Source organism: Phacochoerus africanus, chromosome 11, assembly GCF_016906955.1.
Source record: "Phacochoerus africanus isolate WHEZ1 chromosome 11, ROS_Pafr_v1, whole genome shotgun sequence".
Taxonomy (NCBI): Eukaryota; Metazoa; Chordata; class Mammalia; order Artiodactyla; family Suidae; genus Phacochoerus; species Phacochoerus africanus.
The window spans coordinates 89,674,328-89,702,189 of NC_062554.1; the positions used below are offsets into that span (position 1 = coordinate 89,674,328).

The 27,862-nt window shown below is 41.6% G+C and overlaps 1 protein-coding gene across 2 annotated transcripts in view; it reads left to right on the forward strand.

Annotated features, from left to right (window-relative positions):
- Positions 1–1,947: 1,947 nt before the first annotated feature.
- The window catches only part of DNAH11 (dynein axonemal heavy chain 11), a 344,143-nt gene continuing 318,228 nt past the window's right edge, over positions 1,948–27,862 (forward strand). The window contains exons 1-6 of one of the 2 annotated variants that reach the window (XM_047753939.1): positions 1,948–2,524; positions 3,853–3,996; positions 19,522–19,718; positions 20,205–20,403; positions 21,155–21,254; positions 24,424–24,635. In XM_047753939.1, the coding sequence (XP_047609895.1) occupies positions 2,171–2,524; positions 3,853–3,996; positions 19,522–19,718; positions 20,205–20,403; positions 21,155–21,254; positions 24,424–24,635 (1,206 nt within the window). In that variant the 5' untranslated portion in view covers positions 1,948–2,170. The remainder of the gene's footprint in view (positions 2,525–3,852; positions 3,997–19,521; positions 19,719–20,204; positions 20,404–21,154; positions 21,255–24,423; positions 24,636–27,862) is intronic. The other variant, XM_047753940.1, reaches the window with a different exon arrangement.

Here is a 27,862-nt window from a genome sequence, read left to right on the forward strand (position 1 = left end):
TCAGATTTTGCTCAGACTCCTCCTAGTGGACATATCCTTAAGAGGAGGCTGGAAACGGATCCTGACCTCATTTCCATTGACAAATGCAAAGTTTAGACACGAACATGAAATGTAATATTAGATGAAGGGCAACATCTTCTGGAGGGCTTCAGAAACTTTACTCAAAAAATGAAAATGCTCTATCTTGCTTCTGGACATTGTCACCTACAAGGAACACCGGAAAGCATACTTAGCATCCATGATAGAAAAATCACTATCTGTCAGAGACCACAGAAAGGAAAGATGAATAAGAGTGTCATCCTAGAGTCACTGTATTTACCAACCCGTGGCTTTTCTACAACCTCACATCTTGGGTGAGGCTATAAATGTTCTCATTGTGTGCCACTGTTACTTGGGCTTTCTGTTAACTGCAGTTAACTGCTGATTTTTGTTCATTACAGATGTCAATTATTTCTGAAATATACAAATTATTTTTTAAAAACCCAAAGCAAAAAGTCAAGACTATATTGCCCTGTAGGACATTTAGGAATATTGTATTTAAACTAGCAACCTATTTCAACAGTCTTTCTCAACTGCCTATACATTTCTTTCTTTAATTCTCCTGGAACCAACTTTACCATTTTGTCCATTTCCTCATGAATGAACTGAATGAATCTTTGACATGTCTTCATTCTGTATTTTGAGGTACATATATCACTTTTTGAAAATTGTGGTTTAATAGTAGCACTACGATCTAAAATTTTCTGCTGAATTTGAAAGTTGTTTTCACTTCAACTTAATTCAACTCTTATTAACAGAATGCCTGTTTTTCTGGTGTAGAGGATGCAAAGGTGGAATATAGGGTTGAAAGAGAAACTAAGAACCACTGTGAGGTGTGATTTCTAGGCTTGCTCAGTAGCCACTGAGAGCCCCAAGGATCGCCCTGGGCCATACAAAGCAGCCTTGACAGATTGAAGTCATTTTAAAGGCTTTTCAGGAGCCTGTGTTCATTAAAGATTCTTAGGATGTAAGTAGAAACACCTATAGGTGGTTATCAGATACAATTAATATCCTGAAAAGAAAGGTTGTTGAGGCACCAAATCTTGCTGAAAATAACCTATTAATTAATAATCAGTTATTATAATGAATGTTTGAGGGCAACACTTCTTCCTAGTTCCTTTGGGAGACATGGAATTTTAAGTCGTTATTTTGAAATGGACAATTAACAAATGGAAAGGACTAAAAAAAGTTTAGTTGGAGGACTGCCCCTCAAAATTCTGGCTACTTCAGTCTCAACAAATGCTTTAATAGACCATATTGAAATCTCAATTCAATATCACGGAGACTGTTATTAACCTAGAACGTGACCTTTCATTCTCGGATTGAATAAATATTCTGCATATTTTCAAAGAACTTCCATGCTTACAGGAGCGTCAATGCATTCTTTTACAGCATTGTTAACATTCCTGTAATTGGCCCCTGAGTTTCGGAATCAGGATTTCGAATACCTAGATCTTGGATCCCACAAGTAGGAAAGTTAAATGGTAGTGTTGGCGCTTTTCTGGAATCATTCGGACAATTATCCGCAGGTGAATTTGGTAAAAGCCCTCAACGCGAGTCCTGAATCCCGGTTCCACCATCTCCTTGTTGCTTAGTCACTTTGTGACTTAGTCTCCTGGCTGACCAGTCAAACAAGCTGACCAGTCGAAGCCCTGCCTTTCTAGGTATTAAAATAATCACGGTGAAGGACTTAGCACCGAGCTCAGCTCAAAAACACAGCACAGGAGCCCCACGGAGATGTCAAGTGTGCCAGGGAGCCGGAGGGCAGCGTAGAGGGCCATCGCGTGGCTCACGCTTGCCAAGGGCACACCCCTCCCCGCCGGGTTTACTGCTCAAAGCCCAAAGGTCCCTCCCCTCGACGCTCACTCCACCCCCAGCGGGCGGGGGCGGGAAACCATCTCCCGGGAAACGGGACGCGCCGCTCAAGCCAGGCCAGGGCACCAGCCAGCTTGGCTTGCGCTGCGCGCGAACGCTGGCGGCCCAAGCGGCGGCAGGTGGGGGACGAGGAGCCGCTTGCCGGTGGTCGCTGGAGGTGGTTGGTGCTTCCCGGGGTGCGCGTGCGGAGAGCGGCTTCGCCCACCCGGGGTCTGCGCGAGCGGCGGCCAGACCCGCGTCCTGTCGGACGTACTCAATGGCAGCCTCGGTGGCAGCCCAGGAGGCGCGTGGCTTTCGGAAAGTTCCTACTCTTAGCCTAACTCCGGGCGTCGGCATGGAGGCGGCGGGCCTGGTGGAGCTAGAGGAGGAGGAGGAAGAAGAAGAGGAGGAAGCTGCGGCTCGGAGAGCGCGGAGTTTCGTCCAGGATGCGCGGGTGCGCTTCGTGGGCGGCCGTTTGGAGCAGATGTTGGGGTTCCCGGAGGAAAAATGGAGCCAGCATTTGGAGAGCGAGGACAACCGGCAGATCCTGGGGGAGTTTCTGGAGAGCCCCGGCCCCGCCTGCCTTGTGTTCGGCATCGCCGCCGCGGGGCAGCTCGCAACCTCTCAGCAGGTAAGGGGCGACGGGCAAGGGGACCCGACCATGCCGCCTGCTCAGCCTGACAGTCACGCAGGGCGGAACAGGCCGTTCGCGCCTCCTTGGTTTTTCTCGGGGTATGCTTTTGGGCGCTTTAAAAAACTTCTATCAAGTACCTGCCCTGCCCGGGAGTCCGCATAATCCCCCACGTGCGCTCACTCTGCTGTTAAGTGTCTGTTGGTTAGTTTTCTAGAAGGTGAGCCTTTGAGCTTGCTTCATCCAGATAAATCAGGAAAAGCAGCGCGTCCTGTTAGGCGCAAGGTGGGTTCTCTGTGCCAGATAACTGCTTTAAATCGCTCTTGGGTCACTCCGGAACCAAATGTGGTGTATGGCAGAGCCCAAATAACTTGTCACGGCTCAGGCTGCCTGTCAATCACACTTCATCCCGGGGAATAATACTTAGTCCTTAAAAAAAAAAAAAAAAAAAAAAAAAGCCTGTCAATTTAAGCTTACACGGTGCTTACCAGCCTTCTGGAGGAATAGTACTTTTTTTCTTTTCTTTCCCCCCCCCCCCCCCCCCCAGTTGAGATCTCTGGTCCTCTTGAAATTAACAGCATTTGTGTTTGTAAAGTTTGTGAAGGGTTTAGAGCAAGATTTACAATCTCGAGGATGCCTCTCTGTAATGTTGGAAGAGATATTATCATTAGATTTGGTCATTATAATGGTGGGGAAATAGAATCCCAGAGAAGAGAATAACAGGCATTTTCCTTAGGGTTTGTGAGTTCTGAATTTTTTGTTTTGCTGCTCTCCTAATTTGTTAAAAGTTTTGTCAGAATGGACGAGGAGATAGAAAACTTTAGTATTACTTAAGTAGTCATGATATTTGAAGAAATGACTTGGTAGTTGTGGAAATGTTAGAATATCTTCGTTTAAACACTCCTTTGCTTTGTGGCTAGAAATAAAATTTAACCTCTTGGTCTTTATTTCAGTTTGGCTTATTTCTAAACAAGAAAAGTTATATGAAAGAATAACTTTTGCTAAGATGAAAGCCCTCTAATTTCTCCTTAAATTTGTTTTTAACTATGAGGCTTTATGGAATATAATGCTCTGGTGTAACTGATATACTTTTGAAAGGTGATGTTCCACACCAATAACGCTCTGAAATTAGGATTTTGATACAACAAAGAAAACTGTATACACTTTGCAGAAGAGCAGTGGAACAATGTTATTTATAAAAGCAGGCATGATGCCAGGTTTTGTTTCTTCTGCTAGCAATCAGGTTACATGTTAGATATAGCAAATCCTGCTTGTTAACATAGAAGCTACATTGTGGACTTAAAATAGTTATGTTGCTTTTGTTTCAGATTCCAAGAGATGCAAAGCATAAACTAGTTTATATTGCCAAGAAGATTACTGAAAACACTGGAGTAAATGATTTCTCTCAAACAGTTGTATTTGGAGAGTTACCTGCCTCATCTGTTGGACATGTAACTGCTTTTCTAGATGAGGTACTGGTCTATCCTTAATATTTGAATATCTCATTTATCTTTATGACACTTGGAATTATTCAGGACAGGTTTGGGTATTAAAAAGAATGTTGCAGCCAGTCATCTCATTAGCCAGGTGAATGGAAAATGATAGCATTTAGGCTGTTTGTGAAATGAGCTGATACTGATGCTGATATTCAACAGGTGGTAATATGCAGGATCATCTTTTTCCTCTTTCTAAATAATGAAGTTAAGTTAAAAAGCAGCTTAACTTGAATAGACGTTTATACTTAGCTATAGGTACTCAACTTCATGTTTAGAGAAGAGACATTTATGTTTTGCAAAAGGACATTACCAGTTTCTCAGATTCCTGTAATTTCTAAGTCCACTCCTGTCAGATAACAGGGAAAGGTAATAGAAACAAAGTATGAGAAAAGGTTGCCTTAAAATTCCTCTTAAATCAGAGAAGTGCTCCCTAAAACCATGTTATTGGCACTCTTAGGTGCGTTAGAACCACCTAAAGATTTTGTTGAAGGCAAACCAATGCAGTAGGTCTGGTGTGGGGTCCATAGTTTGCATTTCTAACCTGGTGCTGATGCTGGCTGTTCACAAACCAGCTTTGAGGAGCAGTGTACCAAATACCTCAATTTGGAAGAACCAGAGCAGTAGTTCTCAAACTTGGCTGAACATTAGCCTCACCTGGGGGACTAACATAGCTCTGCCCAAATCACACCTCATACCAATTAAATCAGAGTGTCTTGGGGTGGGAACCAGGTGCCAGGAGTTGTTAAAGATCCCCAGGTGATTCTGATGTGCCCCAAACTTTGGGAAACACTGAGTTAGCATCAGTAAAGCCATCTCAGTGGTCAAAGCCATCTTGCTAAGGCCAATATCTAACATAGGAATAATGGCCAAATTTATTACTAATGACTCTGCCTCCATCTTTCGGATCTCTTCTACTTCCTGCTGGCTCCTTGAAAAGAGGTATTTTCTTGCTGTCTGTGGCCTATCTAAAGCTGCTCTCCCTTAACTTCAGCCCTATTTTGGCTTCCCTCCCCTTTAGTTGAATTTATGTGGTTTTAGTTGATTTCAGGGAGATTCTAGGAGGAGAATTTTCTCTCTCCAGCACTTGAGACAGTTTTTGGTATGTAGCAGGTGATCAAGAAATTTTTATTGAACTAATTGAATCTGAAGAAAAGATTTCACAGAGAGTGAATGATCTTTGATCGTGCAAATCCAGACTGCCATCAGCTGGGCTTGGAAGGGCAAGGCCACCTTCTTCCTTAAAATTCTTACTCTATCTTCTGGGTCTTGTGACAGAAGAATCAAAACTCAAATTCCTCTGAACTTTCTCTGAATTTACCACAATACTAGGGTTTGCAGAGCCCTCTGAAAAGTTTACATCTAAGAGAGTAAGCTGGAGTTCCTGTTGTGGCACAGCAGAAACAAACCTAATTAGAATCCATGAGGACGCAGGTTCAATCCCTGGTGTCACTCAGTGGGTTGGGGATCCAGCCTTGCTGTGAGCTGTGGTGTAGGTCTCAGACATGGCTTGGATCTGTCGTTGCTGTAGCTGTGGTGTAGGCTGGCAGCTACAGCTCTGATTCAACCCTTAGCCTAAAAGTGTCCACATGCTGTGGGTATGGCCCTAAAAATCAAAAAACAAACAAACAACATGGGTGGGATAAGGGGTCAATCAGTGCATCTGTGGAAGGCATAAGACATTCAGAGCCTCAGGAGGGTTAACTGGTTTGGAAGATTCTCCTTAAGTTTGATATGGGAGTTGAGAGGGGAAAAGTGAAGCTATCACACTTAAGATTCACTTGGGTTTATTTATGGACAAGTTTTAAATTCGGAGTGAAAAGACCCTAAGGCATGGCTGTAGATTTTTCAGATGAAAAATACTCAAGGATTCTCTTGCCTTACTGTCCACTCTTGCTGATATAGCTGGCTGATTAACTCTGGTTTTGGGTCATGTTTGAGGGACCCCTTCCCCCTTAACTTCTCTTTTCAGCCAAGATCTGTCTCCCAAATTCCAAAGAAGTCCACAGGCCTTCCTGCCACTCTCAATTGCCGTGCAACAGACAGAATGTCTGGAATTGAACTGATCTTCCCCTACCCAGTGCTGCTTAGAGTTATTCCCAGAACAGTGGAGGTGAACTCCATCCTTCCCATGGCTCAAGCCAGAACACCTCCACATCAGCCCTGACTCTTTGTCTCACACTTTACATCCATTCTGTCAGGAAATCATGCAAGTTTCCCCTGCAGACATAGCCAGAGTCAGTTCCCCTCTCCCCTCCATTGTGCTACCACCCAGGCCCTGTTCACCGTTATCTCTTACCCATGTTATGCATCACCCTCTTAATTGGTTTCTCAGCTTCTATATGGCTCCCATCTAGAACCTATTCTGAACACAGCAGCTAGAAGGATCCTTGGTGAAACATGAGAAAGAACATGTCACTTTCTGCTCAGACACATCCCTGGTTCCCTTTTTACTCAGTAAGGGCCCAAGAGCTTAGAACAATCTAGAATTTTTGTAATTCTAACAAATCTAGACTTGTTAGAATTGTAGATGCTCAGGCCCTGCCCCCAGGGCCGCTGAATCAGGACCAAGAAGCACAGGTGATTTTTAGGCTGTTGAAGGATGAAAAGTACTGGTTCAGGAGGTTGGTGATCTGACCTCCCCATGACCTCTCTAAACTCATCTCACTATCTTGTGGCTTCCTGCTTGTTCCTTAATCATCTCAGGTACACTCTTAACCAGGACCTTCGCTCTCGCTATTTCTTCACCTTCCCCAGAATCTGTTCAGCCAGCCCCTTTATGTCCTTCATGTCTTTTGCTCAAATACCTCTCTTCAGTGAAGCCACCCTTCAGGAGAGAAGGGATCTCTCAAGGGTGGGGACTTAGGGTGAGGCAAGAGGCACCCGCTTGAAGAGCAGCAGTTGCAGGTAGGTGAGAGAAACCAAAACAACTTAATAATCAGGTAATATTTTAATGCATTATTTTAAAAAATAACTTTAAAAACAGGATTACCAACAGTACCATGTCAAGTTATATTGGAGCCTGAGGCAAAAAGTCAGTAATAGTCATCTCCTTATTGAAAAATGTTGCTACTTTGTTCATCATGAAATTTGGGAGGTTAATTTTTATTTTAAAGATATTTGAAAATATTATTCACCATCTTGATTATTGAGGGCTTTTGGGTTTGTTTGTTTGTGGCCTCTTCTATTTTGTTCCCAAAGTGAGAGCCTTACTTGCCTTAGCCTAGTCCTGGCTCTTGATCTTTATTTTGCTCACTGATGAGTCCCAAACCCCCAAGACACTGACTGATGCATGGTAGGAACTCAGTAAGTACTTGTTAAATAGATGAAGGTTAAATAAGGGCTACTTGACATCCTGTTTTCATAAGAGACAAAATGCTGAAGATTGAAGATGTTTCTTTAGAGAAAAAGCATTTGATGTCCAATCTCTGCTAGCTCCATTTGAATTTTTTGACATTATGTGAAGAGGACACTTGGGAAATTGTATGCTAACAAGCCCACAGTTGTATTTGTTCATTTTATCAGTATTTTCTGGATACCTACTTGGTGCCGGTGACTGGATATGCCTGGCAATTAGTGTTGACCTTCTGCCCTCAGAAAGCATGCTGCATGCCATCTAAGTAGGGAGGTACACGGCTAATCCAACAGTAATGGGATGTGATGGGCTTAGTGGTTTTAGCAGAGGGCATTTCCCTGTGGCATCTACAGGGAAGGTAGGCAGTCTCAAATTGGATGACCGTGGGTCTTGGTTTGCTTGGGGCAATTCCAGTTTCTACCTGTTACAGATCAGTTAACATCTGCTAATTTTTATTGCTCTTTTTTGTCCTCAAAAGCCTGCACAGTTGTGTGGTAAAGTATTTGGACCCAATAGCATTGGGGGACAAGGAGTGATAAGTAACTGTAGGAGATGGAGAAAGAACCACTGCAAAGGCACAGAGATGAAGAAATGCAGATTGTATTTTTCAATAGAGTAAATTAATGTACTTCAATTGGAGAAAAAGAGCAGGAAGGTGGTGAGAAATTAGGCTGGAGAGGCTGGTTGGAAAATAAACACTCATGTAACTTAGGCACTCAGATGTTGCCACCAAAACTAATCGTCAAAGCCAAATTCATGTATTTCTTGGGAGATGGTGGTGGTGATGTGTGCGCTGTAAAGGCTTTTATCATGACAGGTTTCACTGCCAAGGTTTGAAGTCAAATGGTCATTTATGACTTAAATTCCAAGTGAATCAATTTCTGTCTTTCTGGGTGCTTTGCACATTAAGAAAAAACATTGCATGCAGGGCTTGGGGAATTGATGACTTAAGGAGAGAAGGAGGGACTATATTACTGAGATAGTGATTGGATTGAAAAGTATTGGAGAACGGGAGTTTTCTAGTGTTCTGGTTCTTAACTGGCATGGAGTAAAGAAGGGAGTGGACCCCACTGTAGCTCAGCAGGTTAAGAACCCAACTAGTATCCACAAGGATATGAGTTTGTTCCCCGGCTCCGCTTGGTGGGTTAAGGATCCAGTGTGGTTGTGAGCTGCGGTGTAGGTCACAGACATGGCTTGGATCTAGTGTTGCTGTGGCTGTGGTGCAGGCCAGCAGCTGCAGCTTTGATTTGACTCCTAGCCTGAGAATTTCCATATGTTGTGAGTGAGGCCCTAAAAAAGAGGGAAAAAAAGGGGGGGGGGAGGAGCATCAAGTTTTTGAATGGAAGATATGGAAAGTCACTTGTAACTTCATATTTATTTTTTTCTCAATTTGTTCAAGGTTGTATAGTCTTTGACTCAGCTATATACTGGTCGACAGTTATTTATGCTGATAAACTAGGACCTCTCAAACTTCTCTTACCAGCCTTGATCTCTCTCCTAAAGACCAGGCTTTGACTTCCACCACCCTTCTGCACATGGCACTTGCTGTGTAATGGACATCTCAGACCTAACATATCCAAAGTCTACTGCTCACTGTTGTTATGTCCCCAAACATTATTACTAGCAATTATATTATATAATTATACTTAGCAAAAGTATTACAAATGTCATGTAGTTCTTTCTTTATTATGTTGACCCAAATCTCGAAAGAAACAATAATTGTAAATGCTCATCAAGCCAGAATGAAAGTATGATTTGGTTCTTGTAGTCAGTGTCTGAGCTCCATTCTTGGACATTCCCGTTTAAGAGGTCTAGCAAAGGCCTGGCCTCCTGTATTTTGAAAGTGTTTGCCCAGTAACAGTCTCTACTGATTTAAGAACCATTGTGGAAAGAAACACTTGCATTTTATTTAAAAAATAAGGTAAGTAGAAAGAATCATAGCAAAGGGACCATAGCTCTGGTATCTGTAGTTGTCTGTCTCCCAGGAAACATGTTCAAATTATTTTGGTTCAGAGAAAGTTTGGGGATTTTTCTTGAAAATCATAAACAAACTATACAAAAAAATTTCCTACTGGAACCAAAACCCCAGGTTCATTAAATTACTTCGCATAGCTCTTGTTTTTGTTGTTGTTGTTGTTGTTTTCCTTTTTTGGCAGTACTCATGCTATGTAGAAGTTCCTGGGCCAGGGATTGAATCCAAGCTTCAGCTGTGACCTGCACCACAGCTTTGGCAATGCTGGATCCTTACTCCACTGTGTGGGCCAAGGATCAAACCCATGCCTCCATAGTGACCCAAGCCACTGCAGTCAGATTCTTAACCTCCTTTGCTACAGTGGGAACTCCTGTCTAGTGTTTGTTGATGCCAAGGTTTATTGTCATTAAAAACAACAGCCCAGGTCTGCTTGTTCTAAATGCCGATCATAGAGACACTCTAGCTATTTGCCTAATTGCTTTTCAAAGCATGTGGTTCAGAATTTCATCACAGTTTTATCTACAGCTTGTGACACAAATATTTAATTTTAAGAGAAGTTGACCTCGTCACAGAATAATAAATAGAGCCAAAGTTTGAAACAGTACCCAGTAAATTAGAAATGTTGAAGAACCAGAATTATTCTTGCCCCTGACTTTTAGATAAAAGCTGTTGCTACTGCGAATTTAATCTAGAAAGCAGTTTTGCAGTGTGCGAGTCCATGTTCAGCCCAAAAAGCCTGACCTCTTCAAGCTGGTTTCCACAGTCTTCATGAACCTCCCCTGCCTTTCTTGAAGCCCCTCCTCTTAGGAGTGCTGCCTCTAAGGCAGGCAGGACTGAAACTTCCCCAGAAGCACTGTACTCCTGGAGCCCCCAGTGATGTTGCATCAGTGTTCAGGCTTCTGCCTGCCCTACTCATTCATCTTAAAGTTTTTTTTTTGTGTGTGTGTGTTTTTTTTTTTTTCATCTTTTTGCCATTTCTTGGGCCGCTCCCGCGGCACATGGAGGTTCCCAGGCTAGGGGTACAATCGGAGCTGTAGCCACCGGCCTATGCCAGAGCCACAGCAACGTGGGATCTGAGCCGCGTCTGCAACCCACACCACAGCTCACGGCAACGCCGGATCGTCAACCCACTGAGCAAGGGCAGGGACCGAACCCGCAACCTCGTGGTTCCTAGTCGGATTCGTTAACCACTGCGCCACGACGGGAACTCCCATCTTAAAGATTTTTTTAAAGATTTTTATTACAGTATAGTTGATGTACAATGTTCCTTCAATTTCTGCTCTACAGCAAAGTGACCCAACCACATATATACACCTGTTAGTTTTTTCATTTTCCATCAGGTTCTTTCTTTTATTTATTTATTTATTTATTTATTTTTTCCCACTGTACAGCAAGGGGATCAAGTTATCCTTACATGTATACGTTACAATTACATTTTTCCCCCTTTCTTCTGTTGCAACATGAGTATCTAGACAAAGTTCTCAATTCTATTCAGCAGGATCTCCTTGTAAATCTATTCTAAGTTGTGTCTGATAAGCCCAAGCTCCCGATCCCTCCCACTCCCTCCCCCTCCCATCAGGCAGCCACAAGTCTCTTCTCCAAGTCCATGATTTTCTTTTCTGAGGAGATGTTCATTTGTGCTGGATATTCAATTCCAGTTATAAGTGATATCATATGGTATTTGTCTTTGTCTTTCTGACTCATTTCACTCAGTATGAGGTTCTCTAGTTCCATCCATGTTGCTGCAAATGGCATTATGTCATTCTTTTTGATGGCTGAGTAGTATTCCATTGTGTATATATACCACATCTTCCGAATCCAATCATCTGTCGATGGATATTTGGGTTGTTTCCATGTCTTGGCTATTATGAATAGTGCTGCAATGAACATGCGGGTGCACGTGTCTCTTTTAAGTAGAGTTTTGTCCGGATAGATGCCCAAGAGTGGGATTGCGGGGTCATATGGAAGGTCTATGTATAGATTTCTAAGGTATCTCCAAACTGTTCTCCATAGTGGCTGTACCAGTTTCCATTCCCACCAACAGTGCAGGAGGGTTCCCTTTTCTCCACACCCCCTCCAGCACTTGTTGTTTGTGGACTTATTAATGATGGCCATTCTGACTGGTGTGAGGTGATATCTCATGGTAGTTTTGACTTGCATTTCTCTTACAACCAATGATGTTGAGCATTTTTTCATGTGTTTGTTGGCCATCTGTATATCTTCTTTGGAGAAATGTCTATTCGGGTCTTTTGCCCATTTTTCCATTGATTGATTGGCTTTTTTGCTGTTGGGTTGTATAAGTTGTTTATATATTCTAGAGATGAAGCCCTTGTCGGTTGCATCATTTGAAACTGTTTTCTCCCATTCTGTAAGTTGTCTTTGTGTTTTCCTTTGGGTTTCCTTTGCTGTGCAAAAGCTTTTCAGTTTGATGAGGTCCCATGGGTTTATTTTTGCTCTAATTTCGATTGCTTTGGGAGACTGACCTGAGAAAATATTCATGATGTTGATGTCAGAGAGTGTTTTGCCTATGTTTTCTTCTAGGAGTTTGATGGTGTCCTGTCGTCTATTGAAGTCTTTCAGCCATTTGGAGTTTATTTTTGTGCATGGTGTGAGGGTGTGTTCTAGTCTCATTGCTTTGCATGCAGCTGTCCAGGTTTCCCAGCAATGCTTGCTGAATAGACTTTCTTTTTCCCATTGGATGTTCTTGCCTCCCTTGTCAAAGATTAATTGACCCTAGGTGTCAGGGTTTATTTCCGGGTTCTCTGTTCTGTTCCATTGGTCTGTCTGTCTGTTTTGATACCAGTACCACACTGTTTTGATGACTGTCCTGGCTTTGTAGTATTTCTTGAAGTCAGGTTCTTATTGGATATAGTTGGTGGTGCTCTACAGCCGGACCCCATCAACTGTTCTAAATATAATAGTCTGCATCCACCACCCCCATACTCCTCCTCTCTCCCCCCTCCCCTGGCAAACACAAGTCTTCCCTCCATGTCCATGATCTGTTTTGTAGATAGGTCATTTGTGCCATATTTTAGATACCAAATATAAATGATAGCATATGGTGTTTGTCTTTCTCTTTCTGATTGACTTCACTTAGTATGAGAGCCTCTAGTTCTATCTGTGTTGCTGCAAATGGTGTTCTTGTCCTTCTTTATGGCTGAATAGTATTCCAATGTATATATGTACCATATCTTCTGACTCCATTCATTTGTCAGTGAACATTTTTAATGTATATTTGCATGCAGTTTGCTAATATTTTGTTGAGGGTTTTTGCTTCTGTGTTCATCAGTGATACTGGCCTGTAATTTTCTTTTTTTGTGGTATTGTGTGGTTTTGGTATCAGAGTGATGGTGGCTTCAGAGAATGACCTTGGGAGTGTTTCTTCGTCTGCAATTTTTTGGAAGAGTTTCAAAAGAAGAGGTCTTAATTCTTCTCTGAATGTTTGATAGAGTTTAGCTGAAAAGCCATCATGTCCTGGACTTTGGTTTTTAGCGTTTTTAAATCACCTTCTCAATTTTAGCACTTGTGATTGGTCTATTCATATTTTCTATTTCTTCCTGGGTCAGTCTTGGTAGGTTGTACCTTTGTAAGAATCTGTCAGTTTCTTCTAGGTTGTCCATTTTATTGGCGAACAATTGCTCATAGTTGTCTCTCGTGATCTCGCTCTCAACTGTGGTGTCAGTTGTAACATCTTTTTCATTTCTAATTTCATGATTTAAACCTTCTCCCCTTTTTTCTTGAGAAGTCTGGCTAATGGTTTATCAATTTTGTTAATCTTTTCAAAGAACCTACTTTTGGTTTCAGTGGTCTTATCTATTGTTTTCTTTGTCTCTATGTTATTAATTTTTGCTCTAATATTTATGATTTCTTCTATTTTTGGGCTTTGTCAGTTCTTCTTTCTGTAGATGTTTCAGGTGTCAGGTCAGGTTGTTTATTTGAGTTTTTTCTTATTTTCCGGAGGTAAGATTGTATTGCTATAAACTTCCCTCTCAGAACTGCTTTTGCTATGTCCTATGTTTTGGATTGTTGTATCTTCATTGTCATTTGTCTCTAAGTATCTTTTAATTTCTTTGGTTTCTTCACTGATCCATTGGTTGTTTAGTAGCATATTGTTTAGTTTCTAGGAGTTTGTGTTTTTTTTGCTGGTTTTTTTTTTTTTTCCTTGTAGTTGATTTCTAGTCTCATAGCATTGTGGTCAGAGAAAATGCATGAAGTAATTTCGATTTTTTAAAAATTTACCAAAGCTTGATATGTGGCCCAAGATAGGATCTATCCTGGAGAATGTTACATGTGAACTTGCTGGGGTGAAAAGTTCTGTAATTATCAGTTAAGTCTATTTGGTCTCGGGTATTATTTAGGACCTGCATTTCCTTACTGGTTTTCTGTCTGGATGATCTGTCCATTGCTATAAGTGGGGTGTTAAAAGTCCGCCACTATTAGTGTGTTACTGTCAATTTCTCCCTATGATTGTTAGTAGTTGCCTTATATATTGTGGTGCTCCTATGTTGGGTGTGTATATATTTATAATTACTAGTTCTTCTTGGATTGATGCTTTAATCATTACATAGTGTCCTTCTTTGTCTCTTGTGACCTTCTTTATTTTAAAATCTATTTTGTCTGATATAGGTATTGCTACTCTGGCCTTTCTGTAATTTCCATTTGCATGTAGTATTTTCTTCCATCCCCTCATTTTAAGTCTGTATGTGTCCTTAGATCTGAAGTGGGTCTCTTATAAGCAGCATATATATGGGTCTCGTTTTTGTATCCATTCAGCCAGTCTGCATCTTTTAGCTGGAGTGTTTAATCCATTTACATTCAGCATAATATGGATAAGTATGTAGTTAATGTCATTTTCTTAATTTTTTTGGATTGCTGTTTTCTTTTTTCTTTCTTTCCTTTTTGTTGTTTTCTCTTGTGATTTTCTGACCATCTTTAGTGTTATGTTTGACTTGCTTTTTCCTTTTTATGTGTGTGACCATTGTCCTTATTTGATTTGTGGTTCCCATTATGTATATTTTTAAATTTTTATTTTATTTTGCTTTTTAGGGCTGCACCCACAGCATATGGAAGTTCCAAGCTAGGGGTTGAATTGGAACTGTAGCTGCTGGCCTATGCTACAATCACAGCAATACGGAATCTGAGCTGTGTCTGTGACCCACACCATAGCTCATGGCAACGCCAGATCCCAGACCCAGTGAGAGAGGCCAGGGATGGAACCTGCATCCACATGGATACTAGTGAGATTCATTTCCACTGCACCACATTGGAAACTCCCCCATTATATTTTCATATAACCATCTACATGTGTGCAGAATTGTTTCTGGTTTCTAGTTTTATAGTTTCAAGAGCATTTTCAATGTTCTGCATTTGCTTCCTCTTCTCATACTTGCTAATTTTGATATCATATTTGTCAATTGGTGATTTCCTGCTTTTATATTATCTGCCTTTTCCAGTGAGCCTTTTCATTTGTAGTATTCTTATTTCTACTTGTGGCTTTTCCTTTTCTGCTTAGAGAAGCTCCTTTAGTAGTTGATGTAGAGCTGGTTTGGAGGTGCTGAATTCCCTTAGCTTTTGCTTGTCTGTAAAGCTTTTGCTCTTTCCATCAAATCTCAATGAGAGTTTTGCTGGGTAGAGTATTCTTGGTTCTAGGTTCCTCCTCTTCATCACCTCAAATATATTTGTCACTCCCTTCTGGCTTGTAGAGTTTATGCCGAAAAATCAGCTGTTATCCTTATGGGGGTTCCTTTATATGTGATTTGTTGCTTTTCCCTTGCGGCTTTTCATATATATATATATATAGTATACTATATATTTATAGTATTTAATTTTTGTCAGTTTGATTAGTATATTTCTTGCTGTTTTTCTTCTTGGGTTTATTTTGTATGAAATTCTCTGTGCTTCCTCAACTTGAGTGAGTGTTTCCTTTCCCATATCATGGAAATTTTCAGCTATAATCTTTTTGAATATTTTCTCTTGCCCTTTCTCTCTCTTTTCTTTCTGCAACTCCTATGATGTGAATGTTGGTATGTTTACTGTTGTCCCAGAGGTCTCTTAGACTGTCCTCAATTCTTTTCATTCTTTTTTCTTTATTCTTTTCTGTGGCAGTGATTTCCACCACTCTGTCCTCTACCTCACTTAGTCGTTCTTGTGCCTCCATTAACCTGCCACTGGTTCCTTCCAGAGTATTTTTCATTTCTGATAGTGTGCTATTCATCTTGCTCTTTAAATCCTCTAGTTCTTTTTTTTTTGTCTTTTTCGGGCACACTCATGGCACATGGAGGTTCCCATGGCTTGAATCGGAGCTGTAGCTGCTGGCCTACACCACAGCCACAACACCACCATATCTGGGCCATGTCTGCAACCTACACCACAGATCATGGCAACAGCAGATCCTTAACCCACTGAGGGAGGCCAGGTATTGAACCTGTGTCCTCATGGATGCTAGTCAGATTTGTTTCTGCTGAGCCACGACAAGAACTCCTAAATCCTCTAGCTCTTTGTTAAACCTATCTCTTTTAAGTTCTCGATCTGTGTCTCCATTTGTTTTCCAAGATCTTGGATCATCTTTACCATCATCACTCTAAATTCTTTTTTGGTAGATTGCCTGTCTTCTCATCTAGTGATTTTTGTGTGTTTTTGTCTTGTTCCCTTGTCTGAAAGCTGCTTCTTTGTCATTTCATAATATCTACCTTTCTGTTTCTTGTCCCCTTGATGGTTGATATGTAGATGCCGAAGCAGGTACCCAGTTGCGGAGTTCTCAGGGGTGGTAGTGGTTCGCATGTATCCAGAGATGTGTTGGGAGCAGCAGTGTCCCACTTCTGGAGCTGGGTGGCCATTAGAGATGGGTTCTGTGAGGCAGGTGGCAGTGATTCACAGTGCACAGGATTGCTTTTGTAGCATGTAGGGGTAGCAGTGTCTCCTGCAAACCCTCCTTCTCAGGCAGCTGTTAGGACTATTTCCTGTAGCTTGCAATGTCAGCAGTTGCTCCTGCAGCCCTTCCCTTTGCCAGGAAGGGTCTAGGGACTCACTGCTCTCTGTAGCTCTAGGGACAGCTGTCACAATTCTGCCATCACTCCCCTTGCTTGGCCACCCTAGGGGGTCTCTCTCTAAAGCCCCAAGGGCAGGGGCCTTCTCCCTAACTCTTGCTAAAAGGCTCTTTCTCTAGCTGCAGGATGTATATTTCTGGTGGTCCCTTCTCCCACCTGGCTGCTGGTAGGAGTGCTCTCTGTAGCCTCTGTGGATTGGAATGTGAGTTAATGGGCCTTCCCTGGCTCCTTTGGTGCGAAATGAGTGGCTCTGATATGGGCCTTCGCAGAGCCACTGAGAGGGGCCACGTAGCTTGTGCTTTTCTCCAGTCAGACAGCCTGCGGCTCCATCAAGAAGCATATGCCTGTGGCACTCTCTTGGCTCTTTTTGGTGCAGATTGGGCACCACTAGTACAAGCCGCTGCAGGTCCACTAGGCAGAGCCATGGGGCTTGTGCTCTTCCCAGATGGTCAGTTTACAAATCCCGTGGGGAACAGGTGCTGATGACCTTCTCTTGGCTCTTTTGGAACTGGTGCTGGCTAGTGCAAGCCCTGAAAGAGCCACGGTGCCTGTGTTTTCGCCGGTCGAGCAGATTACTGCTCTTGCAGGTTATGAGTGCTGCCGACCAAGGCTCTTCTGGTGCACGTTGGGCGCTACTAGTGTGGGGGTCACCAGCAGGAGCCGGGAGCTTGTGTTATTCCTCCAGGCAGTTACTCTGCCTGCTCCAAGGAGTCTGTAGTCCTAAAAGCAGGGCTGCTTCCCAGCTGTTGCTAGGCAGCCACTGCTGCAGGTTCCTGAGCTGAAGCAGGCAGTGTCCTGCAGCTTGAGAGAATGAGTGCAGGGAACACAGCTGTAGTGGTGGATCCCTCCCCTTCCTTCCAGCACCCCCAAACAATGGCATCTAGCCTCTAAGCCCAACTAGTGCCTTACTTAGGCACCTTCAATTGTGTTCGCCCTATACTCTAGTCCCTCCAGGCTGCTTCTGAGTGGCTGACCCCAGTTTTTTTCCCACATAGCCAGCGGCATCTCCCTCTTTGGATCTGATCTCTAAGGCCAGAATTTTATTTTATTTTATTTTATTTATTTATTTATTTATTTATTTATTTATTTATTTATCTTTGCTAGAGCCAAACCCTAGGCATATGGAGGTTCCCAGGCTTGGGGTCTAACCAGAGCTGCAGCTGCTGGCCTATGCCAGAGCCATGGCAATGCCAGATCCAAGCCATATCTGCTACCTACACCACAGCTCACGGCAACGCTGGATCCTTAACCCACTGAGCAAGGCCAGGGATTGAACCCACACCCTTATGGTTCCTAGTTGGATTCGTTAACCACTGAGCCATGATAGCAACTCCTACGGCCAGAGTTTTAGTTCTGAGCACCTGCAGGAACATCTACAGTTGCCCATCGCCCATAGCACTGACCATTTGTGGAGGATAGTTTCTGTTTTAACTGCTTCACACCATTTGTCTGGAGTTCCTCCTCTGTCTTGGCTGATTTCCTCACTGGTAGGCAAACTTCCCAGGGTGCAAGCGCTTTTCCTCTTTCCAGTGCTCTCCTGGGGTAGCAAGTCCCATCTCGATTCCTTTCAAGTCTTTTTCTTCTTTCTTTGGTCCTGTCTAGTTTCATGACATTTTTCTTGCTCTGTCATAATCCTGAGGTCTTTGGTCAGCCTGCAGCACATTTTCTGTGTGGATAGTTCCACACATAGACGTATTTTCATTGTATTTGTGGGAGTAGGTGAGTGTCACTTCCTGCTCCTCTGCCACCTTAGCTGGTTCCCATTTTAAAGATTATTTAAACCAAGTGGCAACTTTCCTGGCAAGTCTTCCCTAAACCCCATCCCAGCCAGAAACAGATGTTTCTCCTGGGTTTCCAGACGACTTGAAAAGTGCCTCTCAATGGCAGTTCTGAATTCGAGGGCCCTGACCCATGGGCTCTCTTTCTTAGGAATTCACACTATTTCGTAGGAATCCCTTAGTGCCACAGGTAATGGGTGCTAAGCAGGAAAATGTAATAAGAATACAATTTGGTGAGATCTACTTTATTCTCATTGGAAAACAAAAGTGAATTGTCGGTTTGTTTTTCATTAACTAGAAGATTATGTTCTTAAAGTCAACTTTAAAAAGATGATGTAACTATTTTCTAAGCATTTTAGTTCCTGTAAATTTATAGTTAATCCTGAAAATCTGGACACATTATGTCAGAAAGAAGTTTAAAATGAGTACCTATTGGAGGGAGTTCCCGTCGTGGCACAGTGGTTAACGAATCCGACTGGGAACCATGAGGTTGTAGGTTCGGCCCCTGCCCTTGCTCAGTGGGTTAACGATCCGGCGTTGCCGTGAGCTGTGGTGTGGGTTGCGGACGCGGCTCGGATCCCTCGTTGCTGTGGCTCTGGCGTAGGCCGGTGGCTACAGTTCCGATTGGACCCCTAGCCTGGGAACCTCCATATGCCGCCGGAGCAGCCCAAGAAATAGCAAAAAAAAAAAAAGACAAAAAAAAAGTACCTATTGGAAAAGAGAGAGGAAGCAAGAAGAGACCAACTTCATTAACTGAGCATAAACTCTCATTACTTAACCTATGCTAGGCTTTGGGAACACCAAAAAATCTGTGGGTTTTCACATTCCTAGTTTTATTGATATTCCCAACTTAATGGTGGAAGGAGTTCTGAAAAAGGTCCATGTGATTTAATAAACATCTTTCTGTCAAACTTTAACGCACTGGGATGTTACTGCGGGATGGAGAAGATTAATTGACTCTTGGCTCTGTGTGATTCAGGAGGATTTTTTTCATTAATATACCTGCCAATGTGCTCAGTTTGCATTAAGAAAGCAGTTTACTTACTTGACATGATTTTGCTTATTGCATGCAGAGTTTGAGTTATTGGGAGCCTCCATAAATGTTTGATAAATGGGTAAATGAATGAACAAGCAGTATGGTATTTCCACTTTGAAAGAATTTATGTCTAATTGATGAAGTCTAAATGGTTCACTGACTTTGTCCTCTCTTTGTAGATTTGATACCATAGGAGGATATTTATGAAATTGAAATTGAATAGCTTTGTTGCCGATTTAATATGACAAAAAAAAAAAAATCTCTGAAGGAGCTCATTGTCAATTTTACCATTTTTTTAAATGTTGCTCTTTCTCTAGATTTTGGTGCCAATTATTTCTAATAAGAACAACCATAAGTCCTGGTCCTGCTTTATCTCACAAGACATGGAATGTCACGTAGAAGTCATGAAAAATAAAATGCATATTTTTAGGGGGAAAATGTTGAGAAGAACTCTTCTGCCAATTCCCACTATTGCAGGAAACATTGACCTGGATCAGAAATATTCAGAGACCAGGTATGTGCTGATATGGTTTATACAGGATATCAAAATGGAGAGCCAGCGCATCCATTTCATATCACACCCCCTGCAAAGTGACACAGTGTTAGCAAAATAGCAAAATTAATATAAATACAGCATATTTTTTAAATAATGTAAAGAAACTCCATTACATTCCCTTTCAAAGTGTACTTCAAAGTGGACTGTACAAAAAGCAAGCTGTAACAATTGCTCTAATATCAGCAATAGTTTTCTAGTAAAATGATTTTAAGGACATCATGAAGATTTGTTTAACGGTTTTTTTTAATGTTAGAGACAGACCAGTGACAGTTTAACTATCACAACTCAAATTGAGGCTCCGAAAATAACTGATGTGGTTTTAAGTATTTACATTTAGAAAACTAGTTTGTGGATTCAAAAAAAAAAAAAAGAAAACACCTATTAAAAGCCAAGTCCTTTGTTTATTTGGATGAAATGATGCATTTTTGTATTTTATTAATACAGAATTCATAGGCTAGAGCCAAATGAAAGGACAATACTCCATGCACTTGAATCGGTGGTTATTAAATGGTCGCATCAAATCCAAGAAATTGTGGAAAAAGATTCAGTGCAGCCTTTGCTCAGTGGTCTTCACTCAAATCCTGAAACTGAACTGGATTTTTGGACAATGAGGAGAGAGAACCTATCATGCATTTATGACCAAGTAAGTAGAAATTGCTTGTCAGTTGAATTAGCAAAGTCATTTGTAGAATTTGGCCTCCAGGGCACCGATTTCCACTAACTTTAAAGGTTCAACACACTGTCTTAATTATTCTCTTTTCTTACTCTAAAATTCTGTATGGTATGCATTCTTAAAATGAATGGGAATGAAAAGTAATTTTGCCTTTTTGAGAACATTTTGACAGCACATGAAGTAATTGGAAATACTTTGTGGCATAGAAAGAGTAGTTCCCCAGGGAAATGTCGAAGATTATAAGATTTAATTAATCTAGTTGATTTAATTGATTTGGAAAGGAATAGGTCTTGCTTAGTGGAGAAGCACAACTTTGGAAGAGCTAACTGGTTCCTCTGCTTGTGTCTGCCTTAGAAATTACTCAATTTAATGTCCTAACAACTAAGGCAGTCATTCACACATTCACCTGTGTCTTAGGGATTTTCTGAAACAAAGCAAGAAGTTTTATATGGAAAATTGTATGGAAAGTTTATTATTTTGCATATGTAATTCAATGTAAATGAACGAGTTTTGCGAATAGTCAAATTAAGTACTGTAAATATAAAATAAAATACAAATTTAAGGAAAAAAATGTTATTTTAAAAATTATTTTCAACTTGACACCAGGTATGTCTGAGTATTGAATTCTATGTGTATTGTGCATGAGTAGAATATAATTTAAATGTTATATGTGGAATACATTTTCTTGTTAATCTAGCTTTTTTTTTTTTTTTCAATTTAGCTTCAGGCTCCTATTGTGCTCAAAATGGTTAAGATCCTGAAAAATAAGCAAAGTAGCTATTTCCCAACTTTGAGGGACATTTTCCTGTCTGTGAAAAATGGTAAGACTTATGTTCCTTGGCCTGGCACCAGTGGTCCCTCGTGATTGATTCCTGTCTGTCTGTTCAGCCTCTTTTACCCTTAGCATGTTCATTTGATGATTGCACTTGACTCTTGGAATCATAAATCCATCTTAATCATCTGCAATTGATTCTCCAGCTGTACTAAACCATATTTGGGGGTATATAGTAAGTACCTACCAAAGAGGCTCTAGATTGAACCTTTAGCAAGAGTGCTTGTGTGAAGGGGAAAGGACTTTTTCTTTGGTGTTTAGCTGGAGGTAATTGAGTCCCCAGCGTGGAGGTTTTCTAATGAACAGCTGGGTTACCATGAGTTCAGTTATTCACCAGTAGAATCTCTGAATTTGCTTAACATCTACCATTTGTCAAGCTCCTACGAACCCAGAGTTGAAGTTTTGGTGACAATTAAACACATAGAGAGGAGGATCAGTTTGTTTGTTGTCCTTCAAACATGTGATATGTGCACATCTTTAAAAACCAGAAATTATAAAAAGGTATTTTTGATTTAACAGGTAAATTATCAAAGTGAAAAGTCTCCTTCTCTTCTCAGTATCCAGTTTCAGCCTCACCCAGGGTAACAACGCTCCCTATTGATGATTCTTTAGGCATATTTAAGCAAATACGGATATGACCCATGACCAGAGTTTTAAATGATAGTTTTAAGGGATAAAATTGAAGATAATAGGGACCAAAAGCTTGTTTTTGTTTCTAACATTAGAAACAAAACATTAATTTTTTTCTTGCATAATATGTGGAAGGTTAGGAAACACTTCAAATCCAGTTTGAATGTGTTCTGCTATCTGTTCTGGGTTTCATTATTAACTTAGTTGAAAGATGCCTTAAGGAGTTCTAATTGTGGTGCAGTGGTTAACGAATCTGACTAGGAACCATGAGGTTTCGGGTTCGATCCCTGCCCTTGCTCAGTGGGTTAACGATCCGGCATTGCCGTGAGCTGTGGTGTAGGTTGCAGGCGCGGCTCAGATCCAGCGTTGCTGTGGCTCTGGTGTAGGCAGGCAGCTGCAGCTCCAATTCGACCCCTAGCCTGGGAACCTCCATATGCCACCGGGATCGGCCCAAGAAATGGCAAAAGGACAAAAATAAATAAATAAATAAATGAAAGAAATAATAAATAAATAAAAGAAAGAAAGATGCCTTAAGACAGGGGAAAATAGAGGCTTGGGGGTCTGTCAGATTTGGATTTCTGTCCCAGATCCACTCAGTATATTTTGAGTTTGCTGAGTCTCTGGTTTTCCTTTGTCAAATTGTCGTATTAATACCTTCCTTCTAGAACTGTCGTAAGGATTATTAGAGCACTATTTCTTACCCATGTCACAAATGACACTTTGGGCAAGATAATTCTTTGTGTGGGAGACTGTCCTTCACATTGCAGGATGTTGACCAGCACCCCTGACTTCTAACATGACCCAACCCCCGCACGCCTGTTATGACCCTCAAAAATGTCTTGAGATGTTGCCAAATGACCTTTGGCAGATAAACCTCCCCTGGCCAAGAACCACTGGACTGAAGATAGACAGTATGTAAAGTACTAGGCACACACTAAGTCTGCCTTCAATAAATAGAAGCTGCTCACATTTTTTTTCCACGTTAGTAAGATTAACATTTTCTGTGTATAAAGCTTCTATGAGAATGAATGCCAAGGGTACTATAAAATTCATAAAAAAAAAAAAACCACTTTCTGTAGAACAAGTGGCCCAAAGCCATTGTCAAGCAGAGGTGGAAGACCTCCCAAAGACCTGTGAGAGGCTCTTCGTAAAATCACTCGATGTGCTTATCACGCTTTAAGGGCACTTACCCATTAGATACAGTTATTTCATATTGAATGTATCACTGATGAAAACACATTAATTTCAACACATGAGTGTGTCTGGGGAGAAGATCGTTTCTGGATTCTCATTTTCTTCCCGGGTCTTTATTGTGAGGTAGGCAGATTAATTGGTTACCTGTCAAGTAGAGCAACTTGGGTGGGTGCGTACTTGACATTGAGAGCCCTCCCCTTCAAACCTCCCCCCTCAAAAAAGTCTGGTCATTTGTTATATTTTTGTTTTCTGACAACAGTCTTTTGGGATATTACCAGAGAATAAAAATGTACTTTCCTTCATTCCCTACCATCATAAGTAATGCTGCTTTTCAGGTAGTCAAAGGTGTTTGTAGCCTCAAGAGTCTGATGGAGATCCATTTAGGGTATATTAAAAGGACCAATTTTAATCAAAAGAAAATTTGAATTAGATTAAACAGTAATTAATAACGGTTAACTGTTTAAATCTTTTCTTCATGTATAGCTATTAAAAAGTATTCCTTATGCTTACCATGCTTAATGATTTTTTATTTGTTTCTGTTTTTGGTTTTTTTTGTTTTGTTTTTTAGGGCTGCCTCCATGGCATATGGAAGTTCCCAGGCTAGGGGTCAAATCAAAGCTGCAGCTGCCGGCCTACGCCACAGCCACAGCAATGCTAGATCTGAGCCACATCTGTGCCACAGCTCATAGCAACACCAGATCCTTAACCCACTAGGCGAGGCCAGGGATCAAATCCACATACTCGTGGATACTAGCCGGGTTCTTAACCTGCTGAGCCTCAACAGGAACTCCCATGATTTTTTTAAGTGAAGTAAAATTTGTGTAAACACAACCATTTTAGAGTGTACAGTTCAGTGGCATTTCATGTATTCACAATATCCTGCAACTGTTGCCTCTATCTAGTTGCAAAATATTTTTATCACCTATGCTTGATAGTTTTAATAGTTGTATTTTGAATAACAACATAATGGAACATTCCCCAGTCATTGCACTAGTGACTGCTAGAACACTGGAATGAGACGACAAATGATTAAACTGCACTAGTACCAAGTGCCCAGGAGGAATTAGCATTCTAGTGGTGAAACTCGTGAGTCTTCAGGCACGATTGACTTGTGTTGTGTGAGTAACTATGCCTGGGGTCTCCTAAAGGGTTGTTAGAGACTGACAGTGTATAAAGCCTTCCTAATCTGTCATGTGTCAGTTTTAGGATAAGTGACATAAAAAGAAAGAGGTAGCAATTAAGTAGCGCCATGTTGTTTTGCACTGTTCTCTTGAACTTGTAAAGTGAATTAAGATCAAAGAGACTGCCTCACATTTCCGGTGCTTTGCTTTCAGCTCTTCGTGAAGCCCAAGACGTGGAACTTTACCTGAGACCCCTGAGGAGACACATTCAGTGTCTCCAGGAGACGGAATTCCCACAGACCCGTGTATTAATTGCCCCATTATTTCATACCATCTGTCTCATCTGGAGTCATTCCAAGTTTTATAATACCCCTGCTCGGGTTATTGTTTTGTTGCAAGAATTTTGTAATCTCTTCGTTGACCAGGTATGTAGCATTAACAAATGGGAACAGTAAGAATTATTGCCATGTGGTGCAAGTTTTATTAGCTCGGTGAAGAATGCATAAATCCAATCTACAGAACACCTCTTTCCCCTTCCTTTTTTCAGAAAGGACTCTGATGATTACAAAGGCCAAGTGACTTTCTTTCCTAAATGGCAAAGGAGCTCTGGAAATAAGATACACTAAAAGGGCAGGCTGTTACTAGATTCCGTTTGTTGAATATCCTACCTTTCTTCAAAGAGTTTTAAGACAGCTTCTAATAAAGGACACATATGCGTAATACTTTCTTTGTAGCTTTCCTTTTGGTTCCCACAGGAACACAAGCTGATGGAAGACTTTTGGAAAGTGACCTAAGTTAAGAGAATCCGACAGGAACAACAAAGGTCTTCAAAAAATAGTAGTAGAATTGTATGAAAAGATTTCTGATTCATGGCTGAGCTTTAAAAATCTCTTGTTTATCAGCTTCTCTACTTTACATTTAACTTGCAAAATGTTAAAAACAACAAAAAAAATTGGGCTGTTTCCTCATCCCGTGGGAGCTTGGATTCTTCCCGTGTCCATAATATCAGAGAATGTTTCATAATTTAAGAGCCAGAAGGTACTGACAGAGCACATCATTCAGTGATTCTTGGTTGGGGGTGTGTGTGTGTCTTAACTTGAGTTGTCATAACAAGATACCACAGGCTGGGTGGCTTTGTTCTCAAAAAATGTTTTCTCACCCTTTCGGAGGCTGGGAGCCCAGATTGAGGAGCCAGTGTAGCTGTGTCCTGGCCAGAGCTCGCCTATGGCTTGTGGATAGCGCCCCCTCTCTCTGTGTCCTCACATGGTGGAGATAAAGATCTCTCTCTTCCTCTTCTTACAAAACCACAGCCCTATCAAATTGGGGTCCCACCCTTATGAGCTCATCTAACCTTAATTACCTCCTAAAGACTCTATTGCCAAATAGCTACATTGGTGGTTAGGGCTTCAACAGACACACTTTTTTGTGGGGTGGGGTGGGGGTGCAATTCCATCCATAGTAGGGGCTGTATCCCTAAGGAGTTTTTGCGTAACACGTGCCAAGGAATCAGAATCTGTGCATATGGCTTGGCCTTTGAGTTAGGAATGCTTCCTATGAAAACTGGATCGCCTCCAGCTACAACTGGCAAACTGAAGCAGAGGAAGAGAAGTGTCTGAGTTCATGGGAACTGGAAAGTCTAAACGTGCAAAGACTTGAGAATTATCCTGTTCCAGGGGACTCAGATGATAACTTTAAGGCTCTGCTCTGTTTTGCTTATTTGTGTTTGATTCTCAGGCTCTCATCACTGGTTAAGTGAGGTGGCTTTTGATAGCATCAGTTGTATATCCTTCTAGTAGTGGAAGTTCCCTGGAAAGAGGCTGACTTTGTTTTTGGTTCTGGACTATTGGGCTTTATTTCCATTTTCTGGAACAACATGTAGCCAGGGGAGATAGGGTATTGGGGACAGGGTCACTTGCTTAGAGAAGGGTGGACAACTCTGCTTCTCAGTGGTTTTCAGTTCATGGCTCAGGTAGAAAATGAAACTTTTTTTTTTTTTTTTGTACAGTGGGGTAAATTGGAGGGGATTTGGAGCCTTGAAAATCTGCTCATAGGCAAGGCAAGGTCAGCAGCTTGGAGCTTCTTTGGCCCCAGCCCCCAGAACCTTACTGTTCTAAGCAATAAAGAGAAGACAGTAGAAGAAACTGGCTGGAAAACTGTGTTCCCATCCAGTCCCTGATACCTTTTCAGGTGAATCAACTGAAACTTGAAAGATAGCATTTGCTCAATTTCCTGGAGAGTTCAGGGGGAAATCCAAATGAAAGGAAGCAGGTCTCCTGACTAATAGTGGAGAGTTTGGGGAATTATGTTTGAAATTGAGAGGTGTGTGTGTTCCTTACTGGTTCTGAAGAGGTGGAATGGTGTATTGTATGGAAAAACTTTGGACTCAGACCAACCAGGATTCAATTCTAATCGAACCATTTTAGGGGAGTCAAATTACTCCTCTCAGTCTCACTTTCCACCCTTATAAGTGCTGAGTTCATGGGCTACTATAAGGATCCCAAGAGAGAAATATATGAAATGCTCAGTATGGCATTTAATAGGCTCAGTAAAAGTTCTAAACTTTTGACTTAAAAACTAGTTGGAGCTGTTGGTAGGTAAGAGGTCAGTTCTTTGCTATATTTTATATCACTTCTGGCTTCATTGTATTTCCATTTCTCTATTGTGCAGATGCAGTTTGGCTCTCTTGTTAAAGCCAGGGCACTGGGACCTAATGACTTGGATCTCCGTGTGGAAGGCTTTGATCCCCACCGCAGGATTAACAGCAGTGACCACCACTTCTCTCAGACACCTTTTGAGAGATCTTTACCTCATTTGGAGAATGATCTAAATTTTTACTGCAAAGCCCCGTTAGTGTAGAAACCCCAAAGGTTGTATTCATTGTTGTAGGCGGCTTGCAAGAAGCCCTGGTTACCTGCAAGCCTATAAACCTATTATTCCCGACCCCTAGTTTGTGTCAGTGAGCAGAATTTGCCAAGTTTCCAAGGAAATAATATTGCTTCCCTTGTTCCTTAGTTTCTCTTCCTGGCTTATGTCCAGAGGTTCTGTTGACCTGATTTTCTAGATTCTCCAAGTGGACTTGGAAGCAAATCTGCCCCAACATGTTAGGAATCAAAAATGGGCAATGAGTCAACTGTCTGTGCCTGGGTTCTCTGAAGAGCTAAGCTCCATACCACCCTCCACCACAGCCATCTGCTCATTTGTATTTGTTTTTTTTTTATTTGTTTTTATTTTTTTAACGGTTACACCTGTGGCATATGGAGGTTCCCAGGCTAGGGGTTAAATCAGAGCTGCAGCTGCTGCCTACACCACAGTCACAGCAACTTGGGATCCAAACCGAGTCTGCAACCTACACCATGGCTTGTGTTAGCTGCTGAGCCATGAGAGGAACTCCTTTTTTTTTTTTTTTTTTAAAGAGTTCTCTGGTGGTTCAACAGGTTAAGGATCTCCCATTGTCAGTGCTGTGGCATGGGGGTTTGACTCCTGGCCTGGGAACTTCTACATGCCTTGGGCGTGGCTACCACATGCACCTGCTCACTCAAACAACCAAAAAAAACAAAACAAGTCCAGAGAAGATAAACAGCATTCCCAAGGTCACCCAGCTTTGTGAGAGATTTCTTATCCATTTTACTAAGCTCCATATTTTAAAATAAGT